Source organism: Fundulus heteroclitus, chromosome 21, assembly GCF_011125445.2.
Source record: "Fundulus heteroclitus isolate FHET01 chromosome 21, MU-UCD_Fhet_4.1, whole genome shotgun sequence".
In the NCBI taxonomy this organism is placed as follows: domain Eukaryota; kingdom Metazoa; phylum Chordata; class Actinopteri; order Cyprinodontiformes; family Fundulidae; genus Fundulus; species Fundulus heteroclitus.
The window spans coordinates 4,639,332-4,653,601 of record NC_046381.1 but is presented as its reverse complement, the minus strand read 5'-3'; the positions used below and the strand labels follow the sequence as shown (position 1 = coordinate 4,653,601).

The following is a 14,270-nucleotide window of genomic DNA, read 5'->3' as shown; positions in this document are numbered from 1 at the left end:
TTTCATAATTTTATGGTACATTCAATTGTTTAGTGACGTATTAAAACAAATTGTACATTTAATTACTTAATGGAACATTTTATGGTGCATTTATTTTGTTTTACATTCCATTATCTCATCGTTGTCATGATATTTATTTAAATTTGTCCCTTTCAACCCTCCACACAGATGGGATACTGCACCTTGCTCATCCAGGACTTGCGCTTGTAAAGGGCTCTCCTTCTCTTCACCGCCTCCCAAAGTCGCCTCTGACCTGAACAAACAAAGCCAAATTTTTTAGATGTTCCAGCTGAACGGTATTTGATGGCCATCCAGAACGCCACACACACACACACACAAAGGCATAAAACATGTCATCACCGGGGCGCCCCATGCCGATCTTCTCCAGATCTTCATTCTTGACGTAGTCAAAGTGGGAGAGTCGCGTGACGTTGAGGTCGTCGCGGATCCGCAGGAAGTACTGCTGCAGCTGCACATCGGTCAGCAGCTCCAGCAGCCACTCTGTGCCCTCCTCGCTCTGCATCTGCACACGGACACAAATGCTCGTACGTGTCAGGGTTGACCATCGGAGTGTGAGTTTAGAACTTTATAGTTTTACTGCTATAGGCTTAGGCTACTGGAGGACATCAGGATCTAATTTTGTCACTCTATAGAGTTCTACTGTTCTTCAATTATGCATTGCGTGTCGTCATTTCTGCTTTAACTTTCTGTTCTCTCTCTCTCTTCATAGAAGGTACACCTGGTCTGGCGTTCTGTTAACTGTCTCATCATCCAGAGAAGACGGCTCACCCACTATTACCATCTAATGTAGAACAGATTACTAGATCAATGTGTGCTTCTGTGCTTTTTTGTCTCTCTTGTTGTGTCTCTGCTCTGTCTTCTGTAACCCCCAGTCGGTCGAGGCAGATGACCGTTCATACTGAGCCCGGTTCTGCTGGAGGTTTTTCCTTCCCGTTAATGGGGAGTTTTTCTCTCCACTGTCACTTCATGCTTGCTCAGTATGAGGGATTGCAGCAAAGCCATGTACAATGCAGACGACTCTCCCTGTGGCTCTAATGCTGCTTGTCGGGACTTTGATGCAATCAACTGGTTTCCTTATATAGGAAATTTTGACCAATCTGTATATTCTGACCCAATCTGTATAAAATGATGAACTTGACTTTGTAAAGTCCCTTGAGATGACATGTTTCAAGAATTGGCGCTATATAAATAAAATTGAATTGAATTGAATTGAGAACTACAAGCAGCAGGGATTTCCCAGAATATGTCCCTGTTGGTTATGAAATAAATAGGAAAAACATGCCGGCTTGAATCCTTCTTTTAAAAGGTGCGTCTGAACCTGAACCTGATGTATTAATTCAGTCTAAAACGTGACTGATTACATACCGTGTCACATACTTCAAGCTTTTATGTATCTGTTAATGTTGATTATTAGGGCTGAATGTTGAGCACTCGTAGCTGAGAACTCCACAAATCTGGACTTTACGTCCGGCTGTCCAGAAGAAAGCCGCCGTTAAAGGAAAGAAGTCATGTCTACAGCAAACATGTGGAGTAAACGTTTTTAACGTTTTAATCTTCATGCAAAACATTGTGTAAAAAAAAAAAGAAACAACCAAAAATATTCTTAACACACTATATTCAGCCGGCGGCGGCAGAATCATGCTGTGGGAATTCCCCGGTTCGTGGGAAATATGAACCGTGTGAGCTGTAGGTAAGATGGACATTCAGGGCCGTCCCACCTGTTAGAGGCAGCTGACCAAACAAGGCCATTCATTAAAGTTTGAAAAAAATTAAACATCTTGACTTCTGGGGAAAAGATTCTGTGGACTGATGAGACTAAACTAGATTTTTTTTTTTTGGAAGCTGTGAGTTCTGTTAGATCTGACCACAAAGTGACAGCATTTCAATTAGAGGACATCAGACATGGCAGTGCGATGATCAGAACGGGCTTTACTTCTCCAGGACCGGAATGACTGGCTGAAATATGGGCGACGCTTTATTCTCTGCAGCGGACTCACTGCAAAATCGGATCTAAAAATAAGTAAAATGTTCTTAAAGTTAGTGTATCTGTCCTTGATTTGAGCAGGTAAATACGATTACCTGCCAATGGAATGAGTATTTTGACCCCTAAAATAAGATAATTAGATATACTGCACTTGAAAAAAGATGATGGAGATGGATTGTTCCTATTTTAAGTGCAAAAATCCTATTCTATTGGCAAATCTTCTTATTTTCCTGTTCAAATCCAGGACAAATACACTAATTTTAAGAACATTTGACTTATTTTTAGTTCCATTTTTGCAGTGCTGGAGGACATCCTGTCATCAGTTGGTGACCTTGATGCCGCATCCAATTTGTACCGTAAAGTCCGACATCCGACTGGAACACAGTCAGCGTTTCCTACTGACAACTCACAATTACTAGTAGGAAAGTCGGAGCAACAGCACCTTACACGACTTCCACCTTCATGATGGCTGCTACTTGCAGCAACATTGAGTAACCTGCAGTTTGAGACTGCTGAGCTGCAAGTACACGACCTTGTTTGGCAGTTTGCCCAGCAGATACCGATGTAATTGTTCAAAAGACGTAACAGAGAATAGAGAAAACTGAATAGCTTGAAAAATATGACCCAAACGGAGGATCAAGATATCTACGCAGCACCTGGACAGACTACATTACAATTTTCAGCACTCCTAGAGACCCCAATTACACAACAAAATGTATTAAATGGTTAAAAACGTGGATTTGACCCTTTAAAATAGTTCTGACAGTAATAGCCAACTCTTAATAGTGGGTAATTGCTTTTGCACATTGGACTGGGTCTGTCTGGTAAACTTTCCCTTGATAATTGAAATCCTCATTAAAAAGAAATTGCACTTTGCTTTCACTCCAGTTATCTTGGTCTGATAGTAATAATGTAATAGTAATATAGTAATAGTAATAGTATTAACGCTAATATTAACATTTGTGTGATGATCTGGATCAGGGGTCGCCAACGTGATGCCCGCGGGCATCAGGCAGCACCAAGGACCACATGTGGGGCCCTCAAGCCTGTTCATAAAAGTAGCAAAACCCTCCAGTGAGCTGCATCTAAAGTGCTATTTTATTCAGTTGCTCTTCCTTTTTAATCATACTTGTACTTACATAAATCTAAAAATGACAAAAGCATTAAAAATGCATTTATATTACGTAAAGTTAAGGTGAGCTTGGACTCTTGTAGTTCAATGGTCAGTACTGGTAGCCCTCCGTATGGCACAGTACCGATGAAGTAGCTCTCAGTTTTAAAAAAGGTTGGTGACCCCTGATCTGGAAACGTGTATATGTGATAAAAAAAAAAAGCAAAAAGAGAAAAAAAGAAAAAAAAACCTGTGAAGGTAAAGTTATTTTTTTTCCTGTCCACCTCCTAACTGCGCACAGTGATGCAGGCCTGACCCAAAACATCTGAGCCCGGCGGTGGTGACGTGACGAAACGAGGAAAAGTTCAGGGCAACTCGCAGCATTGCACGGCGAAAACATGGATTTCACCTCACGGCTATCATCAGAAAAATAAATAAATGCTTATTTATAGGGCTGTGCATAAAAATCGATATAAAGATTAATATCGATATTTTTAAAAACGATTTAATATCGATATTCTGGCTTTCAATATCGATATACCTCCCAACCTCTAGGGGGCGTTATTACAGCGCAACCATTACAGTTCACAGTGAAGGAGAGCAAGTGAGACGAATTTGTGGAACGGCCGACAGGATTTTAGAAGCTCCTTTGTCCCTAAAATCAGATGTTTGGGCACATTTTTGGTTTCTGTGACACGTTAAATGCATTGAAGCAAATGCACTTTATTTTCCTGTTAATATGTCTGTGATCAATAAATAGAACATAAACATAATATTTGGCTGATTTTGGTGATTGAATCACTGAGCATTAATTCAAAGTAATAAATATCGATATTGGAATCAAAGCAAGCTGAGCCATGTATCGAGAATCGTATCGTATCGTGAGCTGTGTATCGAGAATCGTATCGAATCGGCTCATCCTAGATGATACCCAGCCCTACTTATTTATTTTTGCGGCTACAACAACACATCTATGTGACGGAGTGAGAGAAGAGCTGCAGACTTTTACCATTTGTCCGCCGACTCTCCTGCTTCTCTCCTCTTCGTCCTCCCCCTCCCCCTCGGCTCTGGCGTAGGGCAGCCGCTGGTACATATAGCTCTCCCCCATGCTGCAGCACCTCCTCTCCTCGTCCTTGTCGTCTGGAGCTCTCCTCGTTCCTGCGCTGTTACAAAAGGAAGCGTCAGCTCCACTTTTACGTAAATCTCCTGCGTTCACTCGATGCCTCCATCCTCACACACACACACAGTACGCTCTGACAGGGCATCTGACGCCGCTCCTCATCGTCGTATCACCTAAAGCTATCTACGGGCGCGCTGGGTCCTCCCTCCCGCTGCTCTTTTCGCTCCCTGCTGACTCACGGCTCCCCGCGGCGTCGGACACCTCCATGCCTCCCTTCTCCGGCTGCCGTTTCCTGCTCTCCTCTCCATCTGCTCCTGGCTCAGCAGCCGAGCCCATCCGTCTGATGTTAAATAATTCAGGAGCGCTCACCACAGCTCGTGTGTGTGTGTGTGTAGGAGGAAGGAGGAGAGAGGATGGAGATGCACATGCATGGGTAAAGTGAATGTGGCGTCAGCTCCCAGCATGCATTTGGAGGAAGAAACACCCACGGGTGGATCGAGTCCCTTCCCTTCTCCTTTATTTCGCACAAAGCCAAGGAGCAGAAGCAGCGAGCGTTTGTCGCTTATGGATGTCTTCCCAATGGACACACTGCAAAAACAGAACTAAAAATGTTCTTGAAATTAGTGTATTTGTCCTTGATTTGAGCAGTTAAATAAGATTATCTGCCAATAGAAAGAGTAATTTTACACTGCAAAAAGTGAACTAAAAATAAGTAAAATTTTTCTTAAAATATGTATTTTTTTTCCTTGATTTGAGCAGCTAAATAAGACTAATTGCCAATGACATGAGAATTTCTACCCCTAAAATAAGATAATTAGACATCCCGCACTTGAAATAAGATGATGGAGATGAATTGTTCTCATTTTAAGTGTAAAAATCTTATTCCATTGGCAAATAGTCTGATTTACCAGCTCAAATCAATGAAAAATACACTAATTTCAAGAGGATTTTACCTACTTTTAGTTCCCTTTTTGCAGTGTACCCCTAAAATAAGACAATTAGGTATACTGCACTTGAAATAAGTTGATGGAGATGAATTGTTCCTATTTTAAGTGCAAAAATCTTATTCCATTGGCAGATCATCTTATTTACCTGCTCAAATCAAGTACAAATACACTAATTTCAAGAAGATTTCATCTTATTTTTAGTTCTGTTTTTGCAGTGCAAACCTGCTGCCTGCATGCTGCCAGACTCACAGGGTCTTTTGTTCAGAAACCTAACAAGTAATCCCCCCATGATGATGAACCTTAACGTCGCCTCAAAAAGCTAAAAGTTGCTGGATATTTAAGGTGAATAGTTGTGCATTCCATATCAGGAACGTTCTATCCTGTCTGCGTCTTACGGAAAGGCTTAGCCTCAATGAAAACGTCAACCTGAGTGAAAAAATAAATAAAAAAGGTGCCTCTGTGTCGACCCGTTTGGCTGGTGAACCGGATTTAAGCCTTTTAGGAGGTTTTTTTTTTTGGTCCAGGGGCCGGACAGAACCGTTCCGAGGGCCTGAAGTGGACCCCCGGACAGACGGGACGGGGGAATGTGTCCCCACGCCGCGTCCTGCAGGATTCTGCTACAGATTAAAGTATGCCAGAAATAAAAAGCGGGGGTGTTAGTACATGCAGATCACGTGAGGAGGGTTTCGTGAGTGTTTGCTCATCTGCAAAAATACAAAAAAAAAATAAAAAATCCAGCTCCAAATCTGAGTCGAGCACGAGTTTTTATCGAGGGCAGAGCTCTAGATATAACCGGAGCTTAAAATAGCTTCAAGTCCACTGGCCTGGAATCAGTCTGAGGAAGCCACCTTCAGATACGTCAGGTTCAGGCTGAACAAGTGGAAGAGGAGGCATCCTTAAACGCCTCAACCCGCTCTCAGTATGGCAAAACAAAACAGAAAAATAGAAACATTCTGGATTTTTTTTTTTTACACTCGCTTCAAAAACAGAACCACACTGCAAAAACGGAACTAAAAATGAGTAAAATGTTCTTAAAATGAGTGTATTTGTCCTTGATTTGAGCAGGTAAATAGGATGATTTGCCAATGGAATAAGATTTTTCCTCTTAAAATAGGAACAATTCATCTCCATCATCTTATTTCAAGTGCAGGATGTCTGATTATCTTATTTTAGGGGTTGAAATACTCATTCCATTGGCAAGTAATCTTATTTACCTGCTCAAATCAAGGACAAATAGACTCATTTTAAGAATATTTTACTTATTTTTAGATCCATTTTTGCAGTGCACATGTGGTAGAGATTCATCGGTCGCACATTAATCTCTCTTCTTAACCGATTAATCGTTTATTCCGAACATTATTGGAAAACAACGCGTATAATCTGCTGAGATTACACGGGATTCACGGCATGGCGGCCTAATGTTACCTTCCACATGGGGCAGGAAGAACTGAGAAGTGATTTTGATGATTATGCCTTACAGATAACGAAAAAAATAAAAAATTCCTCAAACTCAGTGTCTCAGAAAATTAGAATATTACGTAAAATCAGTCAAATAAAAGGAGATTTTTAACAGAAATGCCAGGCTGCTTTGCCCTCGGGTTGGGCTCCTCTTGCATGACTTACCGCATCAGTGCGGCGTGGCGTGGACGCCATCGGCCTGTAGCTCTGCTGAGGAGTTTAGGACGCCTAGGTGGCTTTGATGGCTGCCTTCATGTCATTTACATTGTCAGGTCTGCGGTCTCTTTTCTTCCGCTTGACAATACTCCATAGACTCACTGCAAGGTTCAGGTAGGACCGGTTTGCTGGTCAGTCAAGAACAGGAACACCAGGGTCACTGAACCAGCTTTTGGTAGCTTTGGCAGTGTGGGCTGGTACCAAGTCCAGCTGGAAAATGAAATCAGCATCTTAATGCAGCTTGTCTACAGCATGCAGTGCTCTAGAACTTCCTGGTGGATCTCTGCATTGACTGAGATCTCTGGACTCTGGGACCTTGATTTCCAAATGAAAGGCAGGATTTAGTTTCATCTGGAACCAGGACTTTGGACCACTGAGCAACACTCCTGTTCTGTTTCTCGGCCCGGAACAGACGCTTGTAGCCCGTTTCCATCATTTGCCTCTTGAAGCACCGACTCCAGCCTCAGTCCAATCCTTTGTGAAGCTTCCCCCAAATTCTTGAATGCACTGCAAAAACGGATCTAAAAATAAGTGAAATGTTCTTAAAGTTAGTGTATTTGTCCTTGATTTGAGTAGGTAAATAAGATTATCTGCCAATGGAATGAGTATTTTGACCCCTAAAATAAGATAATTAGATATACTGCACTTGAAATTAGATGATGGAGATGGATTGTTCCTATTTTAAGTGCAAAAATCCTATTCCATTGGCAAATCTTCTTATTTACCTGTTCAAATCAAGGACAAATACACTAATTTTAAGAACATTTGACTTATTTTTAGTTCCATTTTTGCAGTGTGGATTTCACTCAACGATCCTCTGAAGGCGGGTCTCCCTGCTGCTGGTGCACCTTTTCCTACCACACTTCTTCCTTCCACTCAATTTTCTGGTAATATGCTTGGATACAGAACTCTGGACAAGCAGCTTCTTCAGCAGAGACCTTTTCCTACTTCCTCTCCTGGTGAAGGATGACGATGACGGTCTTCTGGACATCTGTCCAGTCAGCAGTCTTCCCCATCGTTGTGTCGCCTCCTGACCCAGAGGGAGAGACGCTTTAGAGGCTCAGGAAACCTTTGCAGGTGTTTGGAGTGGATTAGCTGGCTAAGATGTGACTCTGTGGGTTTCACATAGAGAACTTTTTCACAGTATTCTAATTTTCTGAGACACTGCACTGCAAAAACATAACTAAAAATAAGTAAAATTTTCTTGAAACTAGTGTATTTGTCCTTCATTTCAGCAGGTAAATAAAATTATCTGCCAATGGAAAGAGTCATTTTAACCCTAAAATAAGATAATTAGATATACTGCACTTGAAATAGGTTGATGGAGATGAGTTCTTCTAAAAGTGCAAAAATCTTATTCCATTGGCAGATTATCTTATTTACCTACTCAAATAAAGTACTAATACATTAATTTCAAGAAAATTTTAGCTTATTTTAGTTCTGTTTTTGCAGTGTGAATTTATGGTTTTCATTCTCTGTGAGCCTTTTTTTTTTTAAATAACCAATTTTAAAACAGTTTTTTTACGCTACACTTCCATTAACCAGGGCTGCAAAGTGCGGCAGCTGTTAGCATCTCATGCAGTAAGAAAGCCCAGACTTCAAACTCCAGCCATGCATGCAGTTTGCATGTTCTCCCGGTGCATACGTGGGTTCTCTCCAGGTACTCCAGCTTCCTCCCACAGTCCAAAAAACCTGACTGCCCGGTCTCCAAATAACCCTCAGATGTGACTATGTGTGTGTGTACGGTTGTTTGTCTTTTGTTTCTGTGTTGCTCTGTGATGGATGGGTGACCTGTCCAAGGTGTACGATACAACAGATTTCAGAGCAAAACCCTTAAGTTGGTTTAAACAGGTAGAGTTCACAGAGATATGAGTGATGAAAAATGATAGGCGGAGCATAAGAAGACTGATTTTACCATGCAGGAGGCTCCTGGCGGATCAGCTGCAGTCAGGGGCGACTGAGGTAATAACCAGACGTCACCTGCAGAGAGCCACGGGTGGCGTGGTGCCACATCTGCAAGAGAGCGCGACAGATTTAAGCTGTTTTCTCAGTACACAGAGGCTCTTAAGAAAATCCCTAGTTCAGTCTGCTTCCATGAAGAGGCACAATAACTCTGACAGCGGCAAAAGTGAGCTTCACTAATTAAAGGTAGTCAAGACAACAAGAAATGGTTAATTAAGAACAAAGCAGGAAGCCATTAAGGTCTCCATGGCAGTTTTTCATGGAGCATCAACAGATAATCAACTCCTTCTGTTTCTACAATTTAACTCACTTTCAGTATTTGTGTTGAAACAACAGTCAGTTATTTCATTTCACAACGTAAATTTACAAACAATCTCCTAATAGCACGCTATCCCATCGTCTAGATAATTAGAGCTATTAAGTGATGATTTAATAAATGAATTTAATAATTGAGTGACACGTGGCAGAAAATGTGAACTTCAGTGATGAACAACAAGAGTTCCTGCCCAGTAAAGGGATTTTTTGGTGGAGTTTGAAATTAGAAACTTGTCCCAATTCCTGTCTAATGCCCAATCAGAGAGCAAAAGTATGCATTAACCCAGCATCCACCATTTAAAAATGTATAGGGCCTCCAAAATTAAATGGTTTCTGTACTACCTGTTGTCTGACGGCTGTGTTACCTCTGCTGCCCTCTGGGGGGTGCTGTTTCCCACCTAAGCCAATTCAGCACATGTCTTATAGAAGGGTAAATGATAAATGGACTGAACTTATATTGAAGGGTAGTGTGCTTTAAGAATTTTACAAGTTTATTGTTTAAAAAAACTAAACTATTTGTTGCTAATCTACAGCTTGTGATGCCATTCTTTCCTGCTGTTCTCCAACAGCGAGCTTTTGCAAATGCCTTTCGTCGCCCTAACCTCCTGCTGACTATGACGGCTGCCACATGGAAGAATAGATGGACAGACAGGTCCTCATCCAGTCTCACTTCCAGCGGGTTAAAACGTTGATGAAAGGCGTGTTCTTTAGTGGTTCGCATTTTAAAAATTTTAAAACTGTTTTTGATTACATGTTTCTGCGTGTTTAGCAACGATGAAGCAACAGGGACGTGGAATAGCTTAAATTTCTCTGCATGAGGTTTTGAAAAACCACCAATCAATATATCACTGTAGCAGAAAACCTGGAGATTTTACCCCAAATCAACAGTATAATTTTCCAAACTGCACATTTTCTCTCTCTCTCTCTCTCTCTCTCTCTCTCTCTCTCTCTCTCTGTCTCTCTAACAAGGTTGGTGTATTTCTTCAAAACATGAGATCAGGTCATCAGATCCTCCTATACTTGTCTTTTGCCACATGTGTCAAACTCAAGGCCCGTGGGCCGAATCCGGCCCGTCAAGGCAATTTATCCGGCCCTTAAGAGCCAAAAAAAGGCATATTGCGTCATGAAGTAGAGGCTTTTAGTGTATAAAGTGACTAAAACTGTGTCTCCTGGAGCGAGTGTTGATTTTTTTTTTCTATGTAGTAACAGCATTCTGCCACTAGACGTCAGCTTTTCCACAACACATTAAAACAACCCAGAAATGTCAAAAACGAGAAAAGGAAGGATGTAGAAGGTTTAAAGTATAACTCACCCCAATATAATTTTTTTTTTGCAGATAAACTGTATAAAATGGGCCTAAGGGTGCTAATTATATGTTACTGTGATTTTTTTAAAAAACATTTTTATATGAACTGGAACGAAATTATGAAATCAAAAGTGTCATCTAAACAGGTGCAACCGCCCCTTTTAATAATAACTTCATGATGAAAGAGGCCTAATGTAGTGATGAATTTGCCACCCATGTCTTATTAACTTGACTCCGCCAGATGTATTTCGTTCCGCCTAGTTTCACTCACATCCATCTGGGACACCGCCCATTGAAAGTGATTTGTCCAACCAATTTTATGGTCTGGCCAATCAGGACGCAGGGCTGGAGTTTCATAGATGTGACGTAGTGGAGACGCGACCATGACGTGAGACTGTTTTGATAGCAATGGCGGCTTGTCGAGGAAGCAAGCGTTAGCATTGATGCTGCTATTTCTTCCGTGTTGTCCAATCTACCTAATATTGTTTCATTAAAAGAACATCAGAGAACGGCTCTGAAGGCTTTTGTTGGTGGAAACCATGTTTTCTCCCTTCTACCGACCGGATTTGGCAAGTTTTGTTTTCCGGGGCGCGTCCACGGTGGACACGGTTAGCGGGAACCATGTTAGGAGGCCTTTAGTCCTCGACGCGTTCGGCCCGGGATCGACTCTGACCCGCGGCGCTTTGCCGCCTGTCTTCCCCCTCTTCCTGTTAGCTCACTGTCAATAAAACGCGTGCCACTAGAGCCGCAAACACATTTTTCCTGCGTTGCTCTCATCAGCGTCACGGGTAAGCTTCGGTGTGAGTGGTTGAAATAGCACGTCGATAAAGATGACAGACAAGTGGCTTATCCAATCATATGCAAGGAGTTTTGATAAGGCCCAGCCTTCAAAAAAGGCAATTCCTATGGCGGTGTCCCAGATGTATGTGAGTGGAGCTAGGCGGAGCGAAATACATCTGGCGGAGTAATGTGAGTAATGTGTTATGCCCTCTGTTGGAAGATCTAATTCAGTGCTTCTCGAATAATGGTGCGCGCCCCCTAGAGGGGGCATGGAGGAATTGCAGGGGCTGCAGAAACAGCACCCCCTGCTGTTTGGTCTGTGCCTGCAGTCAGTAGTATAATGAATAGTATTAATAAAGTCCTGAAAAAGTACAAAAAATAATATAGCTGAAGTTTGTCTTTAATATTAATGGCTTGATATTATTTTTGCCTAATGAGGTTCATGGCTAGTTAAAGGTTGACTTCAGGTATGAGTCGGGCTAAAAGGCATTTACATTGTTGTCTATACATATATTTATATAAATATAAATATATATATAAATGATAGGGGTTATGTTATAAATTATACAAGGGATTCTGGGTAATCGTCACAATGACGCTTTATTACATTGAAACAGAAAACGATTAAATTACATTTTTGACCCATATTGTTGGGATGAGGGGGACCTGAAAATGTCTCCTTCTTCAAAGGGGGACGCAACAGAAGACATTTGAGAAACACTGATGTAAGTAGAACAGCTATAAAATAGTACTGTAAAAAAAGTTATTTCATGGAGGGAAAAGTCCTTCTACATGGACGGATGGATGGATGTTCAGACAAATGGATAAATGGGTGGACAGACAAAGGATGGATGGATGGATGGATGGATGTTCAGACAAATGGATAAATGGGTGGACAGATAAAGGATGGATGGATGGATGGATGGATGGATGGGACAGACGGAAGGATGGGCAGATGGATTAATAGACAGAAAATAGATGGATGGATGGATGGATGGATGGATGGATTGATGTTCAGACAAATCGATGAATGGGTGGACAGACAAATGGATGGATGGACAGATGGATTAATAGACAGAAAATAGATGGATGGATGTTCAGACAAATGGATGAATGGACAGACCAACTGACTGAGGGATAGATGCATTCGCAGTTGTACGGAAGGACGGACGTCAGATGGATGGGTGGACAGACAAATGGATGAGTGGATGGATGGATGGATGGATGGATGGACGGAAGGAAGGACAGATGGATTAATAGACAGAAAATAGATGGATGGGTGGATGTTCAGACAAATGGATGAGTGGATGGACGGACTGACTGAGGGACAGATGCATTCGCAGTTGAATGGACGGACGGAAGGATGGACAGATGGATTAATAGACAGACTATAGACAGATGGATTAAGAGTGAGGCAGCTAAATGTGCGGCACTGCCTATAAACCTATAACAAGGCGTGACTACACGGGGCGTGGGAGTCTAACCCGTGTCTGTGACAAACCTGTGAGCAGAGGAGTCTTTAGGAGTGATCCTCAGTCAGTCTTAAGCTGATTAGCCCTCTTCCGTGGCGTTCAGGGGACTCCGGTTTTTCAGCTTCATCTCCGCTCGTTCTGGTCGCTCACCTTTACCGTCATTCACCTGTGTGAACGTCGTCCAGGTTAAAAAAAAGGACCTGCTTATATCGCAGAAACACGAAGCAAGAAGCAGCCCCCAGCGCACAGACCTGAAAGGACGGATGGACTCTTAATGTGGGGCGGAAGCCGACCCTCTCGCCCGGTCAGTCCCGGTTTACCTTTGATTCGGTAGAATTCCGTCTTTAGCCGTTCTCTGCGTGCCTCCCGGTATTCCCTAACGGTCCGCTGTGATTTGAGCGTCACCGTGCGGAAGGAGGCAACGTCATGACGCTCCGGCGCTTTTCGGGTTCGGGACGTATCGTAATCCGTGCCTAGGTGATGCGTCAGAGAGTCCGCCATATTGCGAGTGGCAGGTTTGTCAGATACAAAGCAGAACAAGCGGGCCTGGAAACACCTGTTGGGTTGAAAGTAAATGAAAAGGTGAAAATTTATACCCAACAAAATCTGCTTATTTTAATATTAAGATAATATTTGTTTTTGTTTGTTTGTATGGCTTTTAACATGGACATATTTGTGTCTTTAATAAAGTGATGATTAATAATAATAGCCAAAATAATAAGAATTAAAATTGGAAAATGTTATGAATCCCTGTCGGGAATTATGGTAGTTCAGTCAAAAATGTAGTCAGAAAAATAAAATATGAACTAAAATATAAGGTTCTTTTTAAAATACCAAATAAGTGGAAAATAATGGGTGCTCCAAAGTTAATTTCAAAAAGTTAACATTTTGTAAAGACCATTCACGTCTGTAAATTTAAATCAAATATACGTCACAATGTGCATAAAATGATGCCCAAACAATACTTGGTTTTTGCCATTTTATTTGACCAAATATTAGCTCGAGTTTGTAAACCAATCAACAATTAAGCACATGAAATAATTTTCACTTGATACAAAAAAAACTGGATACTTGAGAGAAGAATTGATAAACAAAAAAAATAAATTCATCATTAGGAGGTAGAAGAGAAGACAAGGTGCGTCATGATAGTCTATGTTGCGTTAATTTATACTATTATGTACTCCAGTAGATTTCTTTCAGCCATTTTCTCATTTATCTACAGCCGTCTAAAAATGTGCCAGAGAGACACGTGGGAATAAAGCTTTGATTCAGAAGTGCCTTTTTCTAATTATACACAAAGAAGACAAATATCTTAGAAAGCTTTCATACATAACTATGCTTAAATACATAACTATTTTTGGTCCATATCGCTCAGCTCTAGTATGAGCCCAGATTTACTTATGGGGTCGATACCGACGTTAATGACAATATACTATGCATCCTTGCTCTATATAAGTTTGCTGGTGAAGATTCTCAGTCATCCAGGTCATGGTCATTCCAAAAAAAAAGTAGAAAACAAGTCCAGTTTTGTTTTTTACTTTTTTTTTGGAATCTATATGAGTTTGTTTAATGAACTTT

The 14,270-nt window shown here is 41.5% G+C and overlaps 1 protein-coding gene across 8 annotated transcripts in view; it reads right to left on the bottom strand.

Moving 5' to 3' along the window:
* The window catches only part of tnk2a (tyrosine kinase, non-receptor, 2a), a 43,350-nt gene extending 30,251 nt beyond the window's left edge, over positions 1–13,099 (bottom strand). For 4 of the 8 annotated variants that reach the window (XM_012876303.3, XM_036125101.1, XM_036125102.1 and 1 more), the window contains exons 1-6: positions 12,944–13,093; positions 12,722–12,858; positions 8,773–8,870; positions 4,126–4,279; positions 361–523; positions 183–253 (exon numbers count right to left, since the gene is read on the bottom strand). In XM_012876303.3, coding sequence (XP_012731757.2) covers positions 183–253; positions 361–523; positions 4,126–4,224 — 333 coding nt within the window. In that variant the 5' untranslated portion in view covers positions 4,225–4,279; positions 8,773–8,870; positions 12,722–12,858; positions 12,944–13,093. Of the gene's footprint in view, positions 1–182; positions 254–360; positions 524–4,125; positions 4,280–4,409; positions 4,755–8,772; positions 8,871–12,721; positions 12,859–12,943 lie in introns of those variants that run through there. The other 4 variants (XM_036125098.1, XM_036125097.1, XM_036125099.1 and 1 more) reach the window with 4 other exon arrangements.
* Between the last annotated feature and the right edge of the window lie 1,171 nt (positions 13,100–14,270).